Below are 27,946 nucleotides of genomic sequence, written 5' to 3'. Positions count from 1 at the left end.
AAATTTCCAATAAAAGAGAAAACGAAATAGGAGCAATCAGTGCAAGAAGGAAAGATACTGAAGATAAGAAATATTATAAAATATAATTTTTGGTCTTAAAGGGATTTTTGAGGGAAAAATAAATTGAATATAAGAGAAATTTAAGACAATCTAGTAAGCCATGGCCATTACAAAGCAGTAAAAATACCATAATAATGTTTATAATCTATGGCTCAATTTCTCAACGTGAAATTTAAAAATCTGAAGCCAAAACAAGCGAAATATCTAGAAATTCGAAAATGAACCGAATAACTTGGAAAAATTAAAACAGAACAAAAGGTTTCGGAAAATAAAAGTGAATAAATGTGCTAAAAATGAGGATAGACAATACGGTAAGTGCAATCAAGTTCAAAATCAAATTCAAATTCTTACACCAGACAATATCAATTTGCTCATATAAAAACATGCACTTTTTCTGGGGAGACAACGAGAATAGTAATAAATACTATTCGTTAAACGATGCGGAGAATTTAATTTTGCGATTTAAAATACCAGGTGCAAAAATCGTCATTGTGAATTTTTCAGATAAGTGTGAAGATGCACTTCCGTCAAAAATATGCGTCATACTACTCGAACCAGATGCCATCAAGTCTCATCATAAATCTCATCTACTTCATTACAGCATGGAATATGTTCATATCGGATAGTGTATTGCATCAATCATTTCTTTTGCTTTAAAAAAACTTCATGAAAATAATCATGGTCAATGTCAGCTTAGTCAAAAGTGTAACGATCGGAAATGCATCCTAATCAAATGATAATCAAGAACAAAAAGAGGAAACATGAATTGTACATGGGTGTGTATAAATTAAGTAAAAAGTAATAACAAGCATGAAAACCGGACAATGAGCAAGCTAAGAAAAAAAAAAAAAACGAGGGCCACAACTACTACTGATAAAAACTGCTACATTCAACGAATGATGGAATATACTGGGGTATTTGGCTCGATAAAGCTGACAAAAATTGACAAACATAATCAAAAGAATATACAATGAGAGAAGGATGATATATCGTACCGTAAATATGGTGGTGAAAACTTCGTGGTTGCAGAATATTAGAGGATTTTTCTTCGATGATATTAAAGAAATTAGCTGTTACAAACCAGAAGTCTTAATCATGGCGCCCCCTCACACAGCTTATCAAAAAAAAAAAGAAAAAAAATCTGGAAGACAGTCATTTATCAATCTTATAGGAACTTAAAGGTCCCATCAACTCCAGGAAAAACTATAGTTTTACTAAGCCTAATTATTACTATATAAAATGAAAACAGTATCATTCTATTTTAGGTTAACGATACTGTCCCCCAAATTGAGTAATACATCAAGGAAATAAGAGACTTCTGACGCCAGATGTAATATATGCAAGGAAAAGCAATAGGAGACTTCCAGGAAGCTTAAAACCAAACGAAAAAAATGAGTAGTAACAGAAATATGGCAGTATGTAATGAAAGTTGCAGTAGTTTTTGCCCAGATACAAAAGAAATTTCGCCATCGTACCAAGGTTCGGATTCAAGCTTTCTTAACCGTCAGTTCTTAACATACCGGAAAAACTAACACTGAGTAATAATGAGAACCCGAAATTCATTAATCGGCGTCAGTTACCAAGTATTCTGTGCTATGACTTCCTCACTGTAACAAGTAAATCCAAATACTCCTCATATCAAGCTGGTCCAGACAAATTTATATAAATTTTCTGCTGTGTTAAGAAACGCAAAACAACTCAGATGCAAAGATCGCATGAGTGACATGGATGACAACAAAACAGTGAATTAAAGAAGGAAGAGGACGGAAGGAAAAAAATTGACCGTACATGATGCGGCTATTAATAATTCATATCATTCTTATGTCAGCTTATAGGTGTTTATGGTGTGCGTAACGAGTTACGCACCACACGAAAAACATGAACACCCGAACGAGTTTCACGGAAATGAGAGAGAATAAATATATTGTAAACAAAGATTTAAATGGACAAGTAAACAAAATTTGAAGACAACACGCTGAAATATGAGATCAATACAGTTTGAAACAAATTTTCAAAAACAAATGGTTTCAAAACATCCCTATTTTTAATTTTTTCTTTTTTTTTGTTTTAATCTAAACAATTCGAAGACAAAAAAGGTAAAAGAAAACAAATGAAAGAAATGGTGTATATGGATTGATTCCTCTTCCTGTATAGATGTGCAAGCAGAATGTTTGTAGAAAAATCAGACAAAATAAAACACTGAATAGTTTTAAGCTAACAAAAATTTTCATCTTTGCTCACAAATTTCCACTCGGGTAATTTTCCTCTCTGAATTTTCTTCACCCAAATATCGCATCACATGCTTACTCGGAGTTTTTAAAATTTTGCCTAAATTGGACAAATAAAAAACGAATGAACTCCAGAAATACGTTTTTCTGTAAACCACGAATGATGAATTTCTGCGCTCAAAACAAGGCCATCTCTAATACACATGTTAGTTAGGCGAACTATAAAAGTTCCCTAAATTAATAGTTATAAACTCAATTTCAAATTAGAAATGAAACAATAGAACTATTTCAAGAAGAGACAAACAAACAAATGGGTCTGGATGGGAGTAAATAGCGATAAAACAGTGGTTGTAATAATATGCAAAACAAAGTGAGCATTCAATAAGGCAAAACGATAATAATGATTTTAAAACTGGAGAAAATTTTTTTTTTGAAAAACAGAATTTGGAAAAAGAAACTAAATAAAAGGCATGACAGAAGGAATTGAAAAGACAGCAAAATATTTTCTGAAAACACTTAATAAGGAAGGAAAGTAAAAAAGCGCAAAGTTTGGCCAAAAAGTTCGAAGAAAATGTTCTATATCAAATAAGCTTGTTCCCAACCGATAAAAAAGAAAAAAATAATTAACGCATCAGTTACTTAGCACAAAAAATTTGGAAAATGATAACAGTGATGGGGAGAATAGAAAGACGAAAGGATTTTAAAAATAACAATCAAAAAAAAAAAATGAAAAAATTGAAATTGGGTATACAGTAGTTTCATGCACCATACGGTACATTTCTGACGCATATCACAACAGGGGATCGTTTCAGGAAAAAAAGCTAGAAAAGTAAACATCGCGTACATGCGTGCGTGTGCTTACAAATTTATCATTTGAAACAATGTAGCGAAAACCTCATACCACAGTCAAAAACTGAGTATTAGGTGAGTTATTTGAAATGGTTTGATTTTAGCAATCTTGGCACCTTTGTAAGTCTCCTAAATCAGCCAAAACGCACACAATAAGAATCACAATTTAGTTTATTTCTGATTACCCTGATCGTATAAGTCACCTATTTCCTGAGCTAAGGTCATGTGGAACAAAATTTTCGCTAGTTCTGCAGTATAAATACAGTATCCAACTATAAGCATTACGAATAAGAATAAAAAAGAAAAAAAAGTGAGTAATAAGGCAAACTTTGAACGAGCACCGTTATATGTACCACAGGTTTAAGTTGATGATCGATATCCAGAAGCCAATACAATGGCATTGCTTTCGATCCGAAAAGGAAAAGTGTTTGAGAGTTATTGCTGCTACTGTTGTTAGAAGAAAAGTTTGAGAGGATTTCTTAAAGGGGAGCTGGGGGATTCACGAAGACTGTACTGAAGATAAGAAGCGTATGGTTGTGCTTCGATACTGAGATCAAAAAACCTTCTGACGTTAGACGAAGTCCAACACAACGCGAAACCTGAAAAACGATAAAAGATATAACATTCACTAGAACTAACTGTGATAATTAAAAGTTGTTTAATAGTTGATAGTGAGAACAGATAATAACGAAACTGATAATGGAGCTTCAAAATTGAGAACACAAGCTGTCGATGAACTTTGATTCAACTCATGAAATCCTTGTAAGATTAGACAGCATGAATCCCTCTGTCTTAAAAAGTTATGCTTTGGTGAGTGGCGTGAAAGAGCGAGTGATAATGCTACTTTTTTTAGTTAGAAATGAATAAGTAAGTAGCATATTATTTATCTGCATTGGGAAGGAAAGAGGCGAACTCCAAAGTCAATCCTACGTCTTGAGTAAATCGCATTCTGCTTATTACATAAACATGTTATGCAAATTAGAGCTATAAAATGCATTAGTAAATGCTAATCGGAAGGAAGATTTGGTAGTAAATACAATTTAGTGATCGTCCAGAAATTCAAATTCATACTAAAATTTATTTGCTTTCCAGTTTGCACTATTTCAGCCTCTCAAAACGAAATGCTTGTAAAACAATTATGAAACAACTACATAAATGCCTGTTTTCACTTGGAACTTGATTAACTGTGCTTAAACACGTGAACTGTTTCCATTTCACCTATGTAAAATATCCCATCCGAACTCTGACTCACAGAGCCCAGATTCCCTTCTTCGGGGCAGCAATTTTTGCTCATGTATTAAAAATGTAGTTGGAATGCTTCAACGAATCAACTTTATTTTGTAAAAGGCAAGAAAATTTCTTTTGTAAATATTAAAAAATATTACTGACTTTGCCCTACATATAAGCAAGATGAAATGCGTAGCAAGTTACTTTAATCAAATTACTCTAGCTAAAAAAAATGGTAAAAAACAATATTGATTTGGTAAAGTCCAATTATAACAAAATTGAAATAGCTCGCCTTTAGCTGTGAACATTCGAATTCTTGTAACCGCTGCCCATCAGTTGCACAACAGTAAATATGAAAATGATTGCCATGAGAATCTGCTACTAATACATCACCATTTGTTGATACATCAATACCGATCGGATATGGAGTGGTTTCAAAGGATCCAAAACGACAGAGAACCTCACCTAAAACACAGGTTCTAATCGCTAATTTGTACTAACATTTTCAGCAATACTCTTCTGTCGTTTGTCCTACACATCATTTTCTGACCGGCATAAAGAGGCTTCTAGAAAATATATTAAAAAAATAGAAATGCGAAATGAAAATCAAAAACTTGAACCTCATTCTACATCAAATGACATACGGAAATTAAGGTCGTCATGAACACATTCCCACTAATTCAATTGTTTTAAAGCACCTCCACCGAACAGCGTCATTAACAAAAATTGCAGGAAACTCACCATCACTATTGAGTGCAACTACGCAATGATTCTTATAATCAGTAACATAATATCTATCTCGAAAAACGGCTACATCGGATGGTTCACCAATTACTTTAGTACAGTCATTCCATTTAAGCACCAAAGGTTCCAAAAGATCGATATCCAAGATGAACATCATCACCGAGCTGCTGAATACCACCAGATGTGATGCTTCATTTACAGTTAATGCCGAAACATATTCGAGATAAGGAGTTTCTAAAATAACAGACTAAGTTTTGATTCGTTTTGGACAGCTAAATTAATTCTTAGTTGATCAATACAAGACAAAACTAGTAAATCATATACATCTTATAAGTCTAGTTTCATAATCAAAGGATTTCTATAAAAAAGCACTGTTCTGTTTCGAAACAAATCATGAAACGTCAGATGTCTAGGACTTTGGTTTTGATTATATTCCAACCAAATTTTACATATTTAATTTCACATATTTAATTAGTTACAAATCACATACTTAATTAGTTACAAATCACCTGAATGCAAACATTGATATTAAACTACAAAAAGTGTATCTGGATTAAAAAAGTAATATTGATAAACGCACGAAGACGTCGAATAAAGTCACCCCGCTTCGAGAACAACTGCAGCCGGGCCTTATTTTCACCTTTGTCAACGATAATATATCCTCCTTCCCCTATTCGAGACCTGAATGCCACCACCTTCTTTGGATAAAATAAATGACCATCTTCAGAGCCACCGATTCCAAAATGCATTATGAATTCACCTTTCTTCGTAAAGATCTGTAGAGAAAATACCTGTATGTAGTAAATGTCAACAGGTGTTCAACTGCAAACTTAAAAACCACAGCTTTACCAGGGTAGGTAGCAAAATCCTTCCCAAGTATCAAAACTTATAAGTTGTTTCTGTAGACTTATAGTCGCTAGTAAGTAATAGCCTATAAAAGCCTTCTCTAAAAAACCAAATGTTAAAAAATACTTGTATACGATGATTATTTGTATCCGTGACGAGAATTTCTTCGTTATGACCAAGACAAAAACCATGTGGTGAGCCAAATTGTCCAGGATTCGATCCCACTCCTCCAACAGAGCATCGAAGTGACAAATCCGATGCATTGGCGTTATTCTTTGCAGATGATCGTATTGCTGGTGGTATTCCCTAATAAGTTGAATGTTGTTTAAAATTTCGGTGAAAAATGGAACATGGAAAGAAAATTCATGGAGCAAAATAGACACTACACATTTTGAGGAACATCATAATAAAAATAAGAAGTTATATTTAATCCGTTCTCTGGTATCAATGGAAATTCAACTTGTGACTGTGGGCGCTAAACAATTTACAAATAAGTGCAGCGGTGAAAATCTCACTATCGGCACATAATGATGTTCACCCAAAATGCCAGCCACACCAACGGGACGAATTGCATCCAATGGTGATGCAAGTTGTGACTGACGACCAAGTGCTGGAATAGTATGACCAAATGCAGATTGCAACGATGCAAGGGAGGCGGTATCCAACTGAGAAATTAAACGAATGGTCGCAGGATCCAGCAATGGTTCCAAGCGCTGTCGCGCGGCAGCCGCTGCTGCTGCTGTTATTGGGAATGCTGTATTTGCCAGTTGTGTTGCTGCACCGCTTAAAGCAGTCGTCTGTGCCTAGAAATTGATTTTACTGAGGCATATATTATCGTGGATCACATAATCCAAACTACTAAAAACAGAATCTATGAAGTTAAGATCATGTGGGACATATGGTAGAAGCCAGTAAAAGTTAGAGGAACGAAATGTTTGTAACCAACTGCGTAATCTAATACGCCCTTAATCTCTTAATTTATAGTATTATTTTTTGATGCCACAGTAATTTATCTACTCCAAAAACTTCTACACATCCCTGTCAGTTATATTTGTCCTTTTCCTATGATGGTCGTTTACTTGAGGATGATTCAAAGTATGCGATTTGTGCGTAATTTTCAATTCCAGTAGTCTCATTTCTTTTAAATTTCATAGGTCATCGTTAACTATTGCTAAATTCTCGAGTGCTGTAATAATATATCACAAAATAATGTAAGTCACCAATTCCCACTTTAATATACCATGATGTAGAAGCAAAGGAAACATTGAAAGTAGAGCTAAATAACACAAAATATAAAAAATTACCACCCATGAGTTCACTCCCCGTGGCATCAGAAAATTATTTGTTGTTATAGGTAACTGTTTTCCAACAGCCAGATTGGCAACCGGAGCGTGTGGAAGTGGTAATGTGGATGGACCAGTGACACGTGTTTCTGATTGTGGATTCGAACTTGGTGGCCAACTATAAAAAGAAGAGCTGCCACTGGTCTCTAGTGAAATTTTCTTGCTCTGCAACATTATTCAATAATAAAACGATGAAAAAAACATTTCCATTGCTTATCCAAAATATCATTGCAAATCAGTAATCATTTAACATCGAAAAAGTCGCGAATTTAATCCATGCCTTCATCTTTTGATTTTGATTTGCATTTTCCCCAGATATAACACTTCCCCGGAAGCCTTAAAATTTAAATTTAACCCTTAAAATTTAAGGGTATACTGGGCTGGAAGTTGCAACTTTGTCTACGCGTTTTACCGTTGCAGGCCCGGTAAAGACCATACACTTAGCCACTCAGGAAAATCTATTTATTAATTCGATATCCCTAAATTAATCTGCCTAATAAATCACATATTTAATATAACCTGAAAATCGACAGTCGGAGAAGGACTGTTTGGCTCTGGTGGTATACTAGATGGCGGCCAGCCATCGGTAAAATCCACAACTGAGCTGCCTGTTGAAGTGGTAGTAGGTTTATTACGGCGTTCCATACCAATTGCTCCTGGGCCACGAGCTAAAATAAAAACGTTAAATTAACCCATAAATTGTACTTGATGAGTATGAGCTCATTCTCATACTTGTTTGCTTTGATTAGTCCCTCAACTTTATAACCACGAAAATTCAATATGGAAGACTCACTCGATACTACTGACAAAATATATAAATATAAAAAATATACACTCTTTTTTATCGCCATTTATTCATTCCTTCTCGCTTCTCTATCTTTAGCTTATGCAATCATACTTGCGACATATGTGAAAGGACCTATATACAATGGAACTATTCAGTCCAAAAGAATGCTAAAACAAAGTATGCAAGAAATGCTAAATAAATGACGAACACTGGCCAACAGGCGCAGGTGTTGTACACAGACTTTCAGATGCAGATGTTTGCGTTGGAGAGTTATCCGATGGATAAGCGCGTATTGCATTAAGTTGTTTCACGGAATTGGAGTCTGATAAAAGCGACGATATCATCACGTCTGCCTTTCCAACATCCGAAACTAACCGTGCTGAAATTTAACTCTAATAAATCAAGTATGTTTTGCGTAATCCCTTCTCACACTGCAACAACGTCTCTCCTTATTCTCACAGTACATCTAGATATCTCAAAACAGCTTAAAATCCATTGTAGAACATCCTTTTCCACTATACCGAAGAAAAATCGCTAGAATGGATTGGAAAGAAGCCGAATTATGATTATATTTTTCCGGAATTACTAATAAACAGAAAATAATCTACCTTATAAGGATTAATAAAAACATATCTGTCAGTAAATATAAGATAAAAAGCAGAAATGGATTTGCTATTATTACACTTTTTCTGAAATAGCGTAAGCTAATGCTCAAAGATTCAGGTTAGACAAAAGCGCCAGTTTTTTTTGGAAAAACAATATAAAAGTTTATTTCCTCCTCACTGTCCAACGTTTACAATTTTTACAACTAAAAACTAATGTTTTGAAAACTTAGATTAAGGTTTAATCAGTAGATGAATAAGAGTAATAACTAGTGGGATTCACACTTCTTTCAGAAAATCCAATTAAGCCCCGTATGACCAGCACAAACTAGTTCCTTTTTTTTTACCAGACTTATTCAGCAGTCTAGCGTTCCCTGAAAGCGACTCTCCAAATCTCAAATTTCAATATACATAACTTACTATTAATATCACCAACAATACCGCTCAATTTGTTGCAAAATTGAACATATGGAGTCTTGTTAAATGTAAGTTCCGTTGTACTACTCATATCAGGCATACTACGTGTAAGAGCTGTTAATTGTTGACGGATTTTCTTTCGGCTCACCAAAACTTCTACTGCAGAACCCTTTTCCACAATCCGATGTGTAAATCTGTAACTTTGTACCATTATCACCGTTAATTTCATTGCTGATACGTTAATTTTGTGGATAAAGAACCAGAAAAATGATAAAAGTTTCGATGATAAAGACTAAATTACATCCTAAGCCGTTAAATAATAAGCAGTTGAGTAAAAATGGAATATAGTACAAAAAAGTGCTTCATTTTCAAACAGATATTACTATTAACTTTAAATCTGACCAACAGCTTGATTAAATGGAATAATCCGGTAACCAGCATTGCAAATATTTTTCGATAATCAGATCTATTCCTGATTTAATTCACACTTCGTTTCAAGAATATGGATAATGCTAACAACAGCTTCCCAAGATAAGTCCTAACAATATCCTTGACATACTACCATTTCTAAATTGTGCTGTCAGATATACTTACGCGACAGCATCAGCAATTTTCACGGTGGTGACATTAACTCGTCGATTTAGATTATTCAGATCGGTTTCCTGATCATCGCGTGATTTATCTAGTTTACGTAACAAGTGCTCCTTCATTGCATCCAATGCTTTGTGATACTCACTGAACGTATCGTCTATTTCTGCTTTAATTACTTCATACTGCTCAGTAAGAATGCGCTGACGAGCTGGTACGGAATTACATGCAGCTTCTACAGTTTTTGACTGCAAAATACAATTTTAAGTAATGTCATCCGACGAATCAAAATCTAGTTCCAATAAAATGGATCAAAAAAGAATGGTAGACCAGAAAGCAATGAAGCCAGGTCTTATGCATAACAAGCATTTCTGGGATTAATCAGTAATGTCATTTATTCCCTTCTACAAAAGGGTTGACATATCAGTGTCCCGCATAAAACTGGATCAGTAGATTGTGTGGAAAAAAAATAGAATTCGCAGAATAAATTTTCATAGCTAATATACAAGTATAACCTTAGCTTCCGCCCCATTTGCAATATCCTTTAGTTCGAGCCTGACCAGATTAGCAACTGTTTCATCGATATTTACCAAATTATGGTGTCGGATGTCCGCATGCTCAGCATGGCACTGTCCACAAATCGGTGATTCACAAGTGGCACAGAGAAGTGAATATGGCATTTGGGGATGCAACACACACATCACTGGATCACGGGGTAATTCCGATGGATTCTGTGCCAATTCCGTATAAGTTAATACCTAAGCACATATATTTCATGCTATAAAATTTGATGTTTGTATTGCTTAAATCTGTAAATGTGACAAAAGGTACTTGTAACATTACAGTAATCATACCACTCTCCATTTCTAGAAAATGAAACATTGAGTTGCATAATGAAACTCAATTCATACCGTATGCCCATCGAATAATTTCATGTCACGATGTGCTTGATAACAATTCTTGCACAAATCACTTGCACACTGCTTGCATACGGCCATTGCAAGCTGTTCACTCTTACATGCACGACATGTCCGTGCACCTTTTACAGCGCTTACACCATCGACTTCATGTAAGCGAACAAAATCAAGCAAAAGGTGATTCACAAACCGGACGTCATTTCCTACATGGCTTTCCTGAAACATTTTTTATCCTCGCCATTTTTTGAAAAATAACGATCAATCTATATTAAAAAAAAGGATTAAAGTATAAAGAACTAGATACATCTTATAAAAATATGAGGCATATAAGAAGATGAAAAGATAGAAAAAACCCATATCGTATTTATCTAAAATGCCTTTCAAGATTCGTCAGTGCTGGACAAAATGAGCAAGAAATGAATAATACAAGAAAAAAGCATATCACTCTACTAGTTGTATATTAGAGTTATTCGACCGAAAAACTGATTTAGTCACCTGATGGCACGTTGGACACCTAATGACACCCGGTGGCGTTGGCCTCATCTCACATGTGCTTTCTAGTTCGAAATCTATTGTACGCGCAATCCTTGTACGCTCTGATTCACCCTCTCGCCGTCCGTCCAGCTGAGCTATTATGCAGTCTTCACACATTGAATGAAGACAATCCAATACACGTGGCTAAAAATCGACATACATAATTGAATGGCAGAAATTTTAGAGAAGGCACTGTCTATGCCTAAAAATTAAAAGATGAATCGTAGTACTGGTTTGCACATGTCAACTTGATTCACTAACTCATGTTAATACAATACTGACTTTCAGAAATTTGGAATTTCAAAAATTTCATGCTGCATTGGAACTTTCACTGTCCACTTGAGAACATTCAATGAAGCAGTTATAAGTTAGAAATACCACAACGAACAAGTTAATAATCTGGTGAAATCCAAATAAATTGCGATAAATAATAGACTCCAGAAATTTTATAACTAACTCTAATCGAAGAGAGCATATATAACTTAACTACCTTTCTATACTGTTTGCCACAATACGGACAAAGAGAACTGTCAACACTTGGTATCATTCCAACATCAAGTAATGGACTCGGTGATCGCGTCGAATTTACCTCATTTCCCGCCACATTCGCACTGGAAGTTTCTCCCGTATTTTTATCCTCCTTCACTGATGGGGGACTTCCCGACTGCAACAATTTGCCATTGATTTTTTCACCTTATAAACAATCATATTTTATTCAAATCTCATTTAAAGTAGAGAACGTTAGTAATAAAATGTAATTGTATTCTGCTGGAATATATGTCTCACTGTAAAGCAAATTTTGAACTCCTGCACCTCACTTGTCTGGTTCCATCTCCTCCCAATAGAAGGCTTCCGTATTGTTATGGAAATACTGTGAAAGCACTCCAGAATTTTTATCAGTAAGGATAAATTAAATCGAAAATATTAAAATAAAGAACTTATATATCAAAGGAAATACATTCTTATGAAGTTTTAAAAAAAAATCAAATGTTTATGGATTTCTCATAGTACAATAAAGAATCTAAGCAATAAATGTACATGCAAGTAGGATGCAGAACACCAAGCAGTAAGTGTGTGTCATGTTTTCTCTTCCATATTATTATATCCCACACTTATATTAGCATATTATTAGATCCCCTATCCAGTTATTACACTATTTTTTGCAGTGTATCATATCCACGTAATGTATTGTGCTGCATTCCACGAATGATATAATTCTTTCGACTGATTTCCTTCCCCTACATTTTAAAAGCAATTTAAATGTCATACTTTGTCATCTGTAACTCCGAAAATATAACTGTTCTGTTGTTGTGATGAGAAATCTAGCGTTGCTGTAGTTGTTGTTGTAGGTGCTACCACTGTTGTGACAGTTGTCCTACCGTTTTCCTCCATTAATCCATTGGCATACATTTCCATTTCCAGAATCAGACTTCCTCTCTGATCAACCCTTTTTGGATCAGTCCTATACCGGCTGATTTCCTCCTTTAAGTTGTGCGCAATTTATTCAGTGTTTTTTTTGATGCATAAAATGTGAGGCGGAAACCTGAATGAACGGATGGGTATAGCAATTGCAATTTTTACACGTCACACCCAAAAATGATAGCGAAGATTCATTGCAGATGACGGAGTAAACGTACGCCAAATAATATTTCCCCAATCGAGGTAGTAAGCTAAGAGTATACTACCCATTATTACAAAAGGGAAAACATCGATGCATAACCCGAAATCCTTTACTTTTATTTTATAACACCTTCCCCTCACAGTCAGCCGAGGAAGTGATGCAGTTTAAAAGTAAATTACTGAAAATTTTTCGGAATTGGTAGCATACGCAACAGAGAAGGACGGGGATATCAAGCCAAGTGACCATTTTACATAATAAACGATACCTCACATAATTTCACGCAGTGCTAAATGTTCTTACACTAATCATGACTAAATAAAATTTATTCAGCTAAAATTAATCTGATCACCCGGATGCAACAACTGACGGTTTCGAAAAAAGAAAGCCAAAAGGAAGCATTTAAATGTGACATTTGTACTTAGCTAAACAAAGAACAATAAACATACGTCAACGATTCTCACATTACTACCGTTAAATTATGGGTTAACAGATGTGATCTAATTAATTAAACACAGATTTAAAGCAAAGACTATCGCATTTCTATCATCATGTTATGACTTAACTGACCTACGCAGTGCTAGATGGAGGAAGAATTTAAGTCGATCAACACGTCACACTAATTAAATCACTTGATTAAGTGGTGTCAGTGACACTTCCAAAGATGAATTCAAAAAAAGAAAATTGGGCATGAAGAACCATCACAAGTCGATCCAATCACCAACTGTTGCAAAATCTAATTCTAATTAAAGACCACATCTTACCACTTCACCACCGAGAGGAGTATTCAGGAGGCATGTAACGGTATCCACATGGAGGGAAGGAGTACGGTATTGATCGCATCCACTATGTCAAGAACCTCATGCTTATAGCAGCTACAAAGCTTCCATTGAAATTACTTCCGTGTTTGTTGTGTAATGGCAGAAGTGGGGGAGCACATGCTCAAAAGATAGTGAGATTACGTGCTCGGTTGGCTTGAGTTGCGGATAATCGTCAGAATACAGGTAATTGTAAAGCAAGCCAAAGAGAGCAATGGTTCTTCCTAGTGTTAAAGCTCCAGCCTATGACGATTTTCGACGTTTGACCAAGAACAGATTAAATCACTATGGATTCATCAACTCTTGAAGAAATCGTTACAATTTTAATAGATTTTATTGATCGAACACCGAAGAGTGAACATTTTGAAACAAAAAAACATCGACAACAGTAACAGATGGAAGGGTCATAGCTAGGAAATAAGAGAATCTTTAGGAATCGTGATCCGGCGAATTGCAAAGAATATTGGTGAATGTATAAGGAATTATCATGCAAAAATCCTAATTAATACAAAAATATAATAAATGTTGTGGAAGAGCAAAGTGATCTGACTGGTGGACTCAGAAATGAAAAACTTGTCAACATTAAAATCCCCACTGGAGACTGAATTGGTAAAATCTCCAACAAAATTTGACCCACTAAGGCAATATTACATCCTGAAGAGAAAAGTGACGACACTGTGCAACATTCAGGATAGCGATTCCGTGAAATGCATTTGAATTGGTTCGAACTGCAGGATAGCTCAGCATACATTCTTGACTCTTACTAAACAATATTAGGAGTTTTTCCTCCCTAATTTGTCAACTCAAAAACTTAGCAGAAGACAAAGGTAACAGCAGAAGACAGAAGTGCCAGCAAATTTAAAGCTAAGTAGCTTTTACATGCAGATCTGAAAAACAGACCACTTCAATTCCTTTGAAATGTTCTTCAATATCTTTTAATTTCCCGTGCGGCACAGCTATTGCACGGCAGCATTTCTTATCGTCGAACAGATCAAGGAAAAAATTCTTGCTGTAATCTACCACTTCTTTCATCGATGCATTCCAGATACGCTCAGCGTACTCCCTAAATTGAAAAATACAAAGTACTTAAGGATAGAAATACTATCAATCTTATAATTAACAAGGTATTATCATTCTTACAATTAATACCCAATAATAAACCTAACAATTAGAACTCTTTATTCCTTCGCCTTGGAAATTAAGCCTTGCTGAACCTATAGATGATCCTCCTCGAATCTTGATCTACGGGTCTGATTTCGAGCTTATCTTAGCTAATAACCTTCACCAAACAAAAAATACTCCTTTCAATGGTGAATTTCCTTCATTTGCCCACTTGGTTTAACTTAATGAACGCTATCCCAACATCAGCTGATCTAGCCTCATAACATAATACTATTTACGCCATGCTATTGTTATTAATTACATGAATTGATAATGTGCAGGGCATATTGCCATCGTTAGTTCCTAGTCGTTTGACAAACGACAATATTTGGTGCTCTTAGCTTACCGCCAAAATTGAGGTGGTAATCGTCGAAATTCATTGAAAACAGCCCGATGCGCAGCGTTAATTACCGTGTCCTCAGCCTGCACTATCTCCGATACAAAACTTCGTTTTGCTGCTTCAAACTCATTTTCATCCACGTGCTCTAATTCATTGAACTAAATTTTCTGCATCTCGTAAATAGCCGTCATAAACGAATTTCAAGTGATAAGACCTTTTTTAAGATAAAAACTCTAAAGTGACCGTTCTTTCCTCTCAACTCTTCTATTTTAAATATTAACAAATTATCGAATTCTGAATAGTACGCAAGAAAATTCTAACCACAACTTCCTTGGCCTCTTCATAAGCTTGCTCAAGTTGAGCACTCCGATAGATACCAAAACTGAGCAACTCGTTATCCAGATCTACTTCAATACCTACACCATATGCTAAACCATTCCCACGTATCGCTTTATATAAGGTACCTTCTGCTTGTGATAAATACTGAGCAATGAGTTGTACAGCCAATCCTTCTTTACTACCCAGCTGATACTTGAACGGTATAGACTGCAAAGTATTACTTTACAAATTTCTGTTACTGCTCATAGTCTGTTTAACGAATAAAGTTACTGTAGGTTTACTTACCCCAAGCTAGTGTGAAATTTGCTTTGCTATGCAAAAAAGTAGTACAATAGCACGAAAAAAGTGGTACAAGAAGAGTAGAAAGTGAAAATAAAAGTTAAAAACTGTAACATTATAAGGCTAGAACCTAATCAATTCACAAATCCTTTCCATCTGATTATGAATCGATTTTTATGAATTTTATTTTTGAATTCCACCAATGCTGTAGAAACAATAAAATAGCATGGTTTTAATATCTCAAACCGTGATTCACCATACGGCAATCAACATAACTAATGTAAATTTACTATCAATATCACTAACTTCAAAAATAAAGACGAAAATCAGAAAAGAAATCATATCATATGATTCCAGCCAACAGTTATTCTCTGACTTCCAGTTTCAACTTTGAATTTGCACTCACAACCATTGAATATCTCATTCCGATACTTTTCCAATATTAAAATCTGATTAACACTTATTTTCAATTTCTAAGCAGATATTCTACTTCTTGTTTCATAGAAATAATGAAACGAATAAATAAATATACTTGTTTCAGATAGGATGACTCAGTGGAACCAACAGCAATGACACGTTGCTTTCCAAAGTTATCGCATATTACCGCTTCCCCAGGCAAATTCTAAAATTAGTGGAAGAAATCAGTCTGAAAATCATAGATGTAATATGTTTATAATGAGCATCGATGTAGGGTAGTGATGCAGCAAACCGACGGTTTATCGGAATATAGGATGTTAATTTTGAGAATAATGAAAAATATTTGAATGGGAATGTTACAACGTGAATGTGAATATTACAACATTTCTGAAAGAATATGGTAGTAGTCAAAGTTTCGCTTGTTGTTCCGGTGGTTACTTTGGTATGACAAATATTTTCTCGATCACAATAAGTACTCCTTCAGTTACAATACAAAGTTAACTTACTTGGAAACTTGTGGAAAGCTCACATAGAGATTTACGGTCACGATAAAGCCATGCAAGGCTGGTTGGTAAGAAGGGCATAATTTTTTTCGTGTTGCAAATAATGTGCACATTTATCGGAGCATTTATTAGTGCTTCACGTAATTTCTCCAGTTTATCGACAACCTGTAAATGATAGAATAGAATGAGTTTTTGGGCAAACATAAGAAATATTAACATCGTCAGTCGTTTAGTGCTCCTCATCAAATACATTCAAGGATTACCGAATTGGTATGAGATCAAGGAAAAGTAATAGTGAAATGCAGATTCGAGAAGTCGGAAGGTGCTTGGATCTATTTGTAATGGTCTTGCAGAATAAATAATAAGCAAGTCTGTAATTTCTCCATATTCATTTTTATAGGTAATTTGAAGGTGTTTAATCTAAAAATGCTAAAAATTCTATGCAAGAAGTCCAGGATTATCAGACGATAAAAAAGCGCTTACGTAGGTGGGATTTTCTTTAGTTAGCATGAGCAAATTTTTATGGAACTCTTCTAACTGGACCAAACCATAGATATAATCATTACTATCTGTAAAGTGACAAACAGTTTTTGCAAATATGTTATTCAGTATGCTTCTCAATTATATTTCAATTCAGGAGAACGCATTGAAAAAAATATCGCCACTTTTGCGCGATTTAAATTGAATCCTCAATCGTAATTAGTCTTAGCTTAGTTTCAGTTTTCATATCCCGACTTTCGAAAACCCATACCTTTGTGGAACAACGTAGTCTGAAGAAGCGCATTTCGCATTTCACATCCGTCTCGTTTTTCTTCATCAGCTTCGGCAATTAAGCTTTGAGCGGCTACCTTCACACGCTCTGCTTCGAAGATTATCCCTTTAACAAATGTCGTAACCCATGACAACATAGTCACATATCGTTCGGGAACAGCCTAAAATATTTAGATAAATTTTTTAAAATCTTTTTCCTGCAACTCAGAATTTTACTAGAGTTTTTTCAGCACCTTCTTCCATTCCAATTTCACATTTCTAACCCACTCTCCCCTCGTTTCTCCATTTCTAGAAAATGCTGTAAAATAGGTCATTTCTTAAAATGAGAATTCCTGTGAAATAATTCAGATTTGTATAGTTGCTTCGCTTACTTTTAAAGTAAGTGAACAGAATCGCCCAAAATGATTCAAAACACCAATAGATGCGCAATATGATATCAAATCCCGGGTGTATAATTTTGCCATTTCCTCATATGATAATTTCTAAAAAAGCAGATGAGTTCAAAAAATTTTGGAAAATAATTTCTACAAACAATGAGAACAGTACTCAGTTAGTGTTGAATCATGATGAGATATACATGTTTGCAAATTTCAAACGTCTTGAGAGAATATTTTTCATTGATGGAAAGGCAGTGTAAATTCTTAAAAAACTAATGCATCATGACAAGTGACACCATGCTTCTTTACGTAGACCAATGCAAAACCGCGGTTATAACATCAGTATAAGTCTATTGATAATGATCGAATAAATCTGATCACTAAGGTGATCAAGACATATAACAAATTACAGTGACTTAACCTGCAGAAATCTCTCCACCTACGAGATATTTTTCCTTGGTCCAGTATGAATCCCTCAATGACCTAAGCAAATACCACTACCCATTTACGATAACTACCGCTATGAATAAACTAATTCATATTTCATTCAATTCTATAATTTTAAATCCCTTGGAGAAGCTAAATCATCACTTTTTAACTGAATCTCATAAATAAGAAAAAACAAAACACTATCCAAAACGATCTATGTTCAGGAGCAAATTCTAAATAAAACATTACTATAGATAAAATAAACAGATGAACAACAAACACTTACTTTACCCTCCACAACAGCAGGGCTCTGGAACATCAATTCGAAGTAAAGCATCATCCACAACCGCAATTCTAGTGGTATAAGCTTTGTATCCCAAACCAGTATAAACTAAAAAATATTCTTTATCACTCTTGCAAAAAGTACTGCAACAACCACTTACATCGCAAAACAATTAACTACAGTATGCTCCTACTTTAAACCAGTAGGTTACAATATCAACAAAAGAATGATAGAAATTGTTTAATGAAAACGAGAGGCATACCTTAACAAAATGTGTTTCCACACTATGTATATAGACTGGCAGCGGTAACTTGAATATTTCATCATTATTCTGACCTGTCCGTGCATGCAACGTGCGTACATTAAACGTTGCGAAATTCTCTAACTCATGTATCATCATTCCAGAAAGTAGTTCAGGTGAAGGCTTTCGAGCCTGAAATATTTTACTTTACTTGACCGAAAAAACTAAAGCTGACACTATGAGGAAGTGTTATAAACAAAAGTATTTAAGTATCGAAACATTATTCCATGTACTCCGATATCACAGGAATCATTACAATACTGACATGGGATATCCAAGATTTCGCCACAGTGTTTTACAAATATCCTTCAAACCTCACCCATTTCAAAAGAAGAAACTGAATAACAAAGTATCACCTAACTTCTAATAAATTATAGTGATTTGTCGGTACTGAAAAATAATGCTATGATTGCTAAGAAAGAGAAGAAGTCAAACCATTGTTTCATGTTTCGCTTTTTCTAATTCTTCGGCACATCGCCGAAGCCCATCTTTCCCTAACTTTCTACGTCGTTCCTCAATTCGCTTTTTTTCCTGAAATGATAAATGAACTCCGAAGCTGTACAGTACAAAGCAATTCATGACCAAATTATTCAATTAGCACAAACTTAAAGTGTGTCCACCACTCAACAGGACAAAAACCACTCTTCCTCACAAATATCAAATGTTTCATGTATTTCGAACCATTTTAGCAATTTTGGTCACTTCATCTCGAGAAGGAAAACCCATAACACAGACACATTTCTTTGTCAGATACCGACGCGCTAACTTGATCCAGTCTTCAGGTTGCAGTTCCAACATCCTGCAGTACAAGTTTCCTCACCACAATTCAGTTACTTACAATACAACTCATCTACGAAATTCCTAAGCCAGTGAAACACAATAAGCAAAAAAGAAAAAAAAAAAAGAAAAACAATGAAAGATACAAACTTTCGCAATTCCGCAACATGATCTAACCGCATTGGAAGTTCTTTAAAGTTCCCGTAGATCTGATGCATGCACATTATTTCGAAAACAACATTATGACAGTCTGTTTCCATCTGAAACTTATTTTAATACAGTTTAGTGTAGGTATTATTATATTCATCAATAAAGAAAAACACAGAAAGGACATTACGGTTAAACCACTTTCTTCAGATGTAACCTAATCAACAAAGACACTGTAAAGCAGCTTCTCTCCATTATGACAAATAAATGACATGCACTTCAACAGTACACTGCTAATGAAACTTTCACAAAAGACAGACTGTTCACGTTCGAAGGAGAGAGTGAAAGAAAGATAATGTCGAGAATTACTTGCATAGAAGTAATTTTCATAAGATACCTTTGAAAGCTTTTTATCAATCATGTGTGTAATCACATTTGCCATTCGTTCCGCGTCAAAATTCCTTTCAAACGTTTGCGGCAAAGTTTTCTCGAACAATCTGAAAATTTTAAAGTAAATCAACACTTCAAATGCAAAATGTGCTCGCTCATTATGACAAACAAACCTATTACTAATTCCATCACTTTAATGTTGATACTTAGAAAAGCATCCCGCTTATGCCATGCAAAGATTTAGCAATCATTCTTCAAGCCCTGGAACTTTTACTGCAGTTAACAGCCTACTAAAATGAGACTCAGCATGCTCGTTAAAGTAAAATAAATGAATAAAAGAAAACAAAAAAACTTGACAAAAGGTATCTTGCCTTTTTTTGATGTTTTGCAGTTCATTAATCGGCACCCCATTAAAGTATAATACTATTTCACTAACACACTGCTCACGTATATATAGATGCACGAAGCTTGCCAGCTGCTCATCAAGCTGCACAAAATCTTGTTCCAACGGGGAAGCAGCAGTATCACTCAGATAATTTGCAAGTACTTCAAGTTGTAGCAAATCTTGGAGCTAAATATATTCCTGCTTTAGAACAAGTTTATATTTTAAAAAAATGAAAATTAAAAGGGTAATTAAGATATAAGGTTAGGGTCATTTATGACCTCATGTAGAGTAAAAGTAGTTTATCAATTACTACACAGTGCCTAACTCCTTTCAGGAAGTCTGGATAAATAAAATAGCCGTATTTACCCTATTAATTACACAATTCCATATTCTCCGAAATCAAATCGAAAATTTGCAGAAAATATCATTTTCTTCGTGTTTTCTTTGCTTCAAACTTCGGAATAGATTTTACTGTCTGCAGAGGAGACTTTTTTTTTGTTCCATTCTTATTCCAGGATCTGTTTCAAACAGAACGTAATTTAATCGGTAGTTTGAAAAGTGGAATTATATTGCAAAACGAACATTGCTGCAAGGACCTATCCAAGCAATCTCCACCGCACCCAGTTTTTCGTCTTCACTTGGGCAAACAATTTGCTTCTCTTGAGGTTCCGCGAATACCAGCATGGGATTCTTGAATGGCCTATTGAACAGATGTGGTACTCGCTGCTGCGATATTTCTTCTTCAACAGAGAAAAGCAAATCAGAAAATATGATTTCAGGAAGCAACGTGAAGCTTTTCACTTATGGTAGTGTGATTTTCAAACTATTCCGGACAGAAGAAAGGATCCATAATTAAACTACCGATTGATGATAAAATACGCAGCAATTTCGAGTGGTCAATAGATCCACATACAATCACAAGCATATTGCTAATGTGATAAAAGTCATGATGATATCGCCTTATCTTTTCCATACTACATGTTGTACGTAAAGCAGCCAAACGACCACCCGTTTCCACACGATATGGATTATCTAGAAGTACTTCATAATTACATCTATTTCTCTACCGGTAGTAGCACACCATGCGATAATTCAAGACATCTAGGGATTGCAATAAATGTAACCTCAGTATTTTGTCACAGAGTAAGAATGGCAACAGTAAGAATGACACTGCCAACAGAAGTTTCCCAGTTTAAAAGAAAAAAAAACTCACACTCAGGATAAAACAGCTCCTTTCGTTTCCAACTTACAATGTTATTCATTTCTGATTCGTGCTCTTGCATTTCACTATAAACAACCCCAGCGTCTTCACCTTTACCGTTGATATGATGGACTTCAGTCATAAATTGAGCATCCTACAATCTCATGCTTTTCAAACACATTTATTAAACTAAGATCTGAGTTCATATATCAAATAAGAAAAGAAAATGTAGATCTGTTGCGGATTTTTTCTCAATCATTTATTCACTTTTTTCTCCCCTAAGTACGTACATTGTACAGGAGCTTTTAAATCAAAGAGCAAAAATAGTGAAGTTAAACAACAAGCAACAAAATCCCACTTGCTGTAACAAGATGCCGAGATTTATTACTTGTGGCAGCACAAAAATCAGCAATAAAAGAATCTGAGATCTGTGCAGAAGTACTGAATCAAAGATAAAAAGAATAAATTCAAATTATTGATTATTTAAATATTTAATTTATCAAAAACTGCACACAGCTAACCGTTAATGTTGGCGATAGTAAATGATCTATGTAAATAGGTAAAATCTTCAGGAATCCATGACTGCCAACCTAAAAAATGCATTAATCAAGAGAAAACTTTACTTGTTAATTGTAATGCATTATGGGATGAGATTTATTACTCGCTCTAAAATAAATAGTAATGTCCAAAGACAGACAAGAAATCTATTTGGCTTCAAGTAAACTTTTTTCTTCTTTGCACTAATCTTTCTGCTGAATGTTCTACTACTACTTCCCAATACGGATTTACAACAAAAGGTTTAACAGTATTTTCGACTGTTTGGCTAAGTGTTTCTTAGACGATATATTACTTACAGTAATTAATTCATAAGCTGTATGATCTTGAGCAGTAAATGCGTTCGTCCCTGATGCCATACATCGATTGGCAATCAAATCCAGAACACCTTTATACGGATATTTTTTACTACCCATGAAAGTAAGATGTTCCAGAGTATGAGGCAAACCATCATTATCGAATGTCTCTGTCACTAAACATTTTATTGTTCATTACACAATCAGACAACTTTCCTTTTTGAAAAATCCCATCAAGCGGAAATCTACCAACTTAAAGAGTTAACAACAACTTAACAAGAAGGAAGATCAAAGGATGTGCCAGACAGGTAGTATCAATTCAATGCAGGTAGTGATTATAACTAGTAAACACAGAGTGTAAAACGGTATATCTTTCCATGGGTAAATAGCCTCGTATTAACTGAAATTTAAGCGTAACTACTCAATTTTCACCGATACTGAAGTCGAACATAAAGCTAACCAAAGGAGATAAGACCTTTAACCAGAGGTCCAGGTGTTTCAGCAACAGCGACTTGAAGTTTGGAACAATTTGACGCATAAATTACAAGTGGTATCTCTCCATTCACTTTATATATTGGACCAGGCGTCCATCCTTTTTCCAATTTATTGATATGTCCTCGAAGATAATGTTTATATATATTCGAATTCAAAAATGTAAAAATTTAAAAAAGACCAGAAAACATTAACATTACTGCTAAATTTTCCTGGTTAACGAAAAAAGAATAATAGGTTGAATATATTTTACGGTGACTTCTGGATGTAACAACCATCGTTGCGGATACAAAAGGACAAAAACTTTGCAGTATCCAGGATTAACGCGACAAAAACACTAGCAGTATCTTAAACTAAATAAGTCATTTCTTTGCCAAACAATAGTCGGCATCAGTAATATTATTCAATTAGGTCATGATATAATAATATGCCATACCTAACTGATTGTTAAGATGAACTTGTGGAAAGTATCGCTGCACAGTTTGGCGGTTCATCTTTGATATATTGCTATAGCTTGTCGATAATTTTTTCATTATAATAACTTAGTGTTAGGAAGTATGAGGACAAAAAACGTATTCAGGTTATTGGAGAGGAACATATGTTTACGATGAGTGATTGATAGAACAGATTTTTAAGTTGGATGAGAAAATAAAATTTTCGACAATGAAATATAGACGACAGTCGGCAGTAATTAACTAGTTATCCAATTAACAGATACGCTATTAATAATAGCTGACTCCCAAGCCACATTTGTCCTCATATTGTGAAAGTGCTGCAAAAGATACCAAGTACTGTAAAATTTGTCTTTTAAGCTACCTGTCTTCTCACACCCACTTCATTTTTCTTAGAGATTAAATTTCCCCGGTCGATTTCAGTTTTTGCAATCTCATCGACAGCAAATACTAATTGAAATAGCAAGTGAAGAGAGGATGGAAAAGAATTCTCGAATACCTCGATTCACAGTTGTCAAATTTCAAAACAGTAAGTTAATAAAAGTAAGTCAATTAAAGATTTCTTCCTTCCCGACATATATTGAAATATGAAATACATCCTAAGCCAAGTGGTACCGATGCAATCCCGAAATGCGATAGTTGGAAGGTTGAATTTCAAGTTTGCAAAAATGACACGGAAGGAAACTAAACTGCATCTAATAATGAATGAAGAAGAGGCTTGAAATGAGTGAGAGCTGAGGGAATTCATGTTTATTGATTCAAAACAGATTTATTCAAACAATGATATACTCTAACTCCATAATTTTTGATCAAATGAAAAAATTTTTGATGAAAAATATTGGAAAAATAATTAAGAACTGCCCTTTTTACCTTCTGCTTTTTCCGTATCCATTGTTGTTGGTGAATCGTTTCCCTGAAATTAGAGAATTTTTAGAAGCGTAAGGTGACCATTCATTTGAGCATTTTGTAAACCTGTATAACTTACGTCATCAACGAGCTAACGGTACACAAAGTTAAGCAGAAAGCCTTATCTATCTGCTTCACCTCCTGTATTTTTATCTTCATCCGTGATTACCGTCTTTCTGGAAAGAAAGCGTCCGAGAAAAATGATCCCATGGACAAATAAAAACAAAGATACTATTTAGTCATCATTCTCCTACTTATCTAGTCATCATTTTATAGACCACTGGAAAAGCTATTCTACAGTCTTATATCCTACTGTCGGACTATCTCGGAAAAAAAAAACGCAAGGAAACCAGTAAAATGAAATAAGATATTTTAATTTTTTGATTGTTGCAAAAAATAGGATCAATTCGTATTGTCTCAGGAAACACAATGACATTCGAAAGTAATGAAGAGGTACAACTCATTGCAAAAGTATTGGACAAGTTAAGTTCATGAAAAGTGATTATTTTTGGTAACCTTCGCAAATATGGGTGGTCGTATCGCGGGTGATAACAAACATACCAATCTTTTACAGAAGAGTAGTAGCTACAAAAGGACAACATTTCCCGACCAATTATTTATACCAGCGTGCAATACGATCATCCAAGTCTATCACATACAACCCGACAATGTCAACATTAATCCCCCCGCACCATTTTTATCATCAAATATCCATTCATACAGCCAATGTTTATCTCACCACCTTGTAACAAAACAGCTTCAGAAAACCTTTACAAAAGTCAGATGAATGAATTTTCCGTAAACTTGATACTAACCGGATCAGATCTTTCCCGATGCAGTTCAGTTAGCAGGATCCAGCCAGTACCCATATATTTAGTGTTGAGTACTTAAAAAAAATTCTGATAATTCTGGTCCCTTTTTTAAACTAAATTACGACAGTTTACAGAACGGCGAATTGATAGAAAAATGGTGAATGTGAAGAAGGGCGTGTTGGTACGTTGTGATCCAGCTATGCGTCAACTACTGGTGTATCTCGATGAGTCACGCGCGTTAGGGTCGAAGTTCGTAGTGAAGGAGTTAGATGAAACGCATATCTTGGTCGACAAGGAGATTGTACCAATTCTCGAACAGAAACTCGACCAAATGATGGAATCACTCTCTCCTGATCTTAGCGACAAGTAAAGTATATCCTCCCAGCCCTCTTAATTTTACAGTCACGTTTACAATACAAGAATGCCATAGTTTTACGCGAATATTGAGGTTATCTTTATGCACAGTTCCAATGAGTACATGACAAGACTTACTCATCACATGAAAGTTCAAAATGTCAATCTTTGCTGTTGTATTGTTCATGCAATAAAGTATCTGTGGTGAAATACTATGGTTCTGTTCGCGGTTATCATAGGAATGGGAGTCCACAATACCATGTGCCTCACTTGAGAGCTTCCAGCAACAGGTGCTTGGAAACTGTCTCTACCGGAAAAAAAATTCTTTTATCATGACGAAATGTCAGCTCATATTTGACATGATCAAACTATGGCTAGTCACAATTTTTTTTTGCCAAATTTTTGCCCAAAAAAAAGGCAAATTTCCGAAATTTTCATTCAAGAAAATAATAATATGGAACGAACCTTCGACTTCCTAATGGTGATATTTTGATGAAACGGAACAATTTGTAGCCATTGCAGAGAAAAACGAACAGCGGTGTTACGCAACAATTATCACTTACCAAAAGTCCACCTCCGCCGAAGAAACCCTGAGTTGAATCCATCTAGTCAACAAGGCAGTTTAACCTACTTTTTATAGCATTATTATCATTCCATTGCTCAGAAAATTTTTTGCCCATATTTATATGTAAATATAAAACCGGGAAAAAAATAAAAAAGTACCTACACTATGAAGCTATGAAAAGATCCCAGATCCCGAATTATTTTGTCCTAAATGATATTTGGGCCAAAAATAACGAAAAAATTGGGGGAGAGGCTATCAAGGATGAAGAATGTAATCTTTCTGCAGGATTTCCAGATCTAGGAACAGAATGGAATGCCAACCGTGTTTCGATCCTTTGTTTTTAAAAACTGTGATCTCATAATCTCGGAATTTCTCAAAATTCAAGAAATCTTAAAGTCTTAAAGCTTGAAACGCAGAGACAAAAAAGAATAATCTGTTTTCAAGAAAAAGAAGCTAGGTCCTTTTTCTTGTATTAAGCATATAAAAATTATAGGAAAACACATAGCAAATATATAAGTTAATCCGGTGAACGAATTTATTCATGAAAAAAAATATCAGTTGCAATGTTTGTCGAGTTTGGTCTTACATAGTTCCTCGAACTGTTCATCCGTCATCATTGGTTGGTCAATAGCTAATCTCGACAACCGATCGCTATGGAAATTCCCGCAACGGTCCCTTTCATCGCATGACATTTCATCCCAGTTCTCCTCCAATCCATTGTTTTCATCGTATTTTTGATGTCCATACGTGTGTTCCACGCGCATCTAAAAAGATTTGACAAGTTATCACATTTTGTAAAAATAGAGAAATTTGGGAAATTAAACTAGATTACAATATAAGAACAGAAAGATGAAAAAAGACGAAAAAATGAAAGCATTATGTTACTGATGGATCGAAGTATACTTAAATACTTTGCTCCACTATTTTAATACTAGCGCTTAAGCACTGCATTTTTTAATTGCCTTCTTTATTGTACAGTTGTCCAACCAAAAAACATCGTTTACGCATAAAACATGTTCTGAGATACAATAATAGACAGGTAATTTGGGCATACTTTTATTATTTCAGTATAATGGCTGAGTTTCTGTATGTCATCCATATTTTCAATCTGTTTTCCATCTGCTTTCTTCCATTCATTGGAACGCCATTTGGACAGCCATGAATTAATAACTTTCACCACAAACTGCGAATCTGTTTTGATAATTATTCGATCAAAATTTAGAGAACAAGCCTTAAAAAAACAGTATATTTTGGAATAACCAAATAATACCATACTCCAGTCATTTCAGCAGCAAAAATCTTTCATAAGATTTTTCTGCAATAAAACTCATTGTCGTCAAGAGTAAAAAATGAAAAAAAAAACAATCGAGAAAGCAAATATTCAGATAACAAGGGAACTTCACTAGTATTATAAGAACCGAATCATGCTACGACAGAATTCCAGAAAATGGTTCACTAACCTGTAAAGCAGCTAGGCTGACTGCTTGTATTTCAGCTCGAATATTGGTCAGTTTCGATCCTGTAAGTGAGAGTTGAACATTACGTTCATCGTTCGGGCTCCAGAATATTCCAATACCACCTTTCCTCAATGTCCAATCAAATGAACCATCGCAATACACCAATGGAGCACTGTAGCACAGAATGATTCTCATTTAAAACAGAGGAAAACTTCAATTTTCTTGAAAATATATTGAAGTTTTTTAGATCAGAAAATTTGAACTAAAATTCAAAAAACTGGACCATTTGAAAACCCAATAAATAAACGGTTTAAACAGAATAGACAAATGGCATAACTTCTTAAGATATTCATGCCCAGTTATACATCCGTTCTTTTTT

At 34.8% G+C, this 27,946-nt stretch overlaps 3 protein-coding genes across 3 annotated transcripts; 1 reads left to right on the top strand and 2 right to left on the bottom strand.

Moving 5' to 3' along the window:
* Positions 1 to 3,563: 3,563 nt before the first annotated feature.
* On the bottom strand, positions 3,564 to 12,831 carry LOAG_00969 (B-box zinc finger family protein; the record flags this gene model as incomplete). Its single annotated transcript, XM_020445610.1, has 17 exons — positions 3,564 to 3,736; positions 4,657 to 4,829; positions 5,106 to 5,342; positions 5,689 to 5,884; positions 6,081 to 6,260; positions 6,470 to 6,757; positions 7,259 to 7,462; positions 7,817 to 7,965; positions 8,293 to 8,463; positions 9,107 to 9,297; positions 9,698 to 9,939; positions 10,207 to 10,449; positions 10,603 to 10,824; positions 11,104 to 11,286; positions 11,633 to 11,806; positions 12,412 to 12,624; positions 12,733 to 12,831. 17 exons carry the CDS (start codon positions 12,829 to 12,831, stop codon positions 3,617 to 3,619), a joined length of 3,285 nt encoding a protein of 1,094 aa, XP_020303954.1. The 3' UTR covers positions 3,564 to 3,616.
* Positions 12,832 to 14,208: 1,377 nt separating this feature from the next.
* LOAG_00968 (hypothetical protein) lies at positions 14,209 to 24,392 on the bottom strand. The gene is made up of 22 exons (XM_020445609.1): positions 24,344 to 24,392; positions 22,990 to 23,145; positions 22,533 to 22,705; positions 22,200 to 22,268; positions 21,691 to 21,832; positions 21,339 to 21,509; positions 21,060 to 21,217; positions 20,464 to 20,663; positions 20,100 to 20,199; positions 19,706 to 19,815; positions 19,460 to 19,577; positions 19,214 to 19,309; positions 18,740 to 18,910; positions 18,481 to 18,585; positions 17,760 to 17,870; positions 17,369 to 17,549; positions 17,101 to 17,186; positions 16,621 to 16,782; positions 16,230 to 16,319; positions 15,401 to 15,625; positions 15,086 to 15,237; positions 14,209 to 14,641 (listed from the first exon to the last, which is right to left on the bottom strand). The coding sequence occupies exons 1-22, from the start codon at positions 24,363 to 24,365 to the stop codon at positions 14,443 to 14,445; spliced, it is 2,997 nt and encodes a 998-aa protein (XP_020303953.1). The 5' UTR covers positions 24,366 to 24,392; the 3' UTR covers positions 14,209 to 14,442.
* A 513-nt stretch (positions 24,393 to 24,905) lies between these two features.
* On the top strand, positions 24,906 to 25,561 carry LOAG_00967 (hypothetical protein; the record flags this gene model as incomplete). Its single annotated transcript, XM_003136507.1, has 3 exons — positions 24,906 to 25,025; positions 25,103 to 25,262; positions 25,326 to 25,561. 3 exons carry the CDS (start codon positions 24,906 to 24,908, stop codon positions 25,559 to 25,561), a joined length of 516 nt encoding a protein of 171 aa, XP_003136555.1.
* Positions 25,562 to 27,946: the final 2,385 nt, after the last annotated feature.

Source organism: Loa loa (genome assembly GCF_000183805.2).
Source record: "Loa loa unplaced genomic scaffold supercont3.4, whole genome shotgun sequence".
NCBI lineage: Eukaryota > Metazoa > Nematoda > Chromadorea > Rhabditida > Onchocercidae > Loa > Loa loa.
This window is presented reverse-complemented; position numbering and strand designations above follow the sequence as displayed.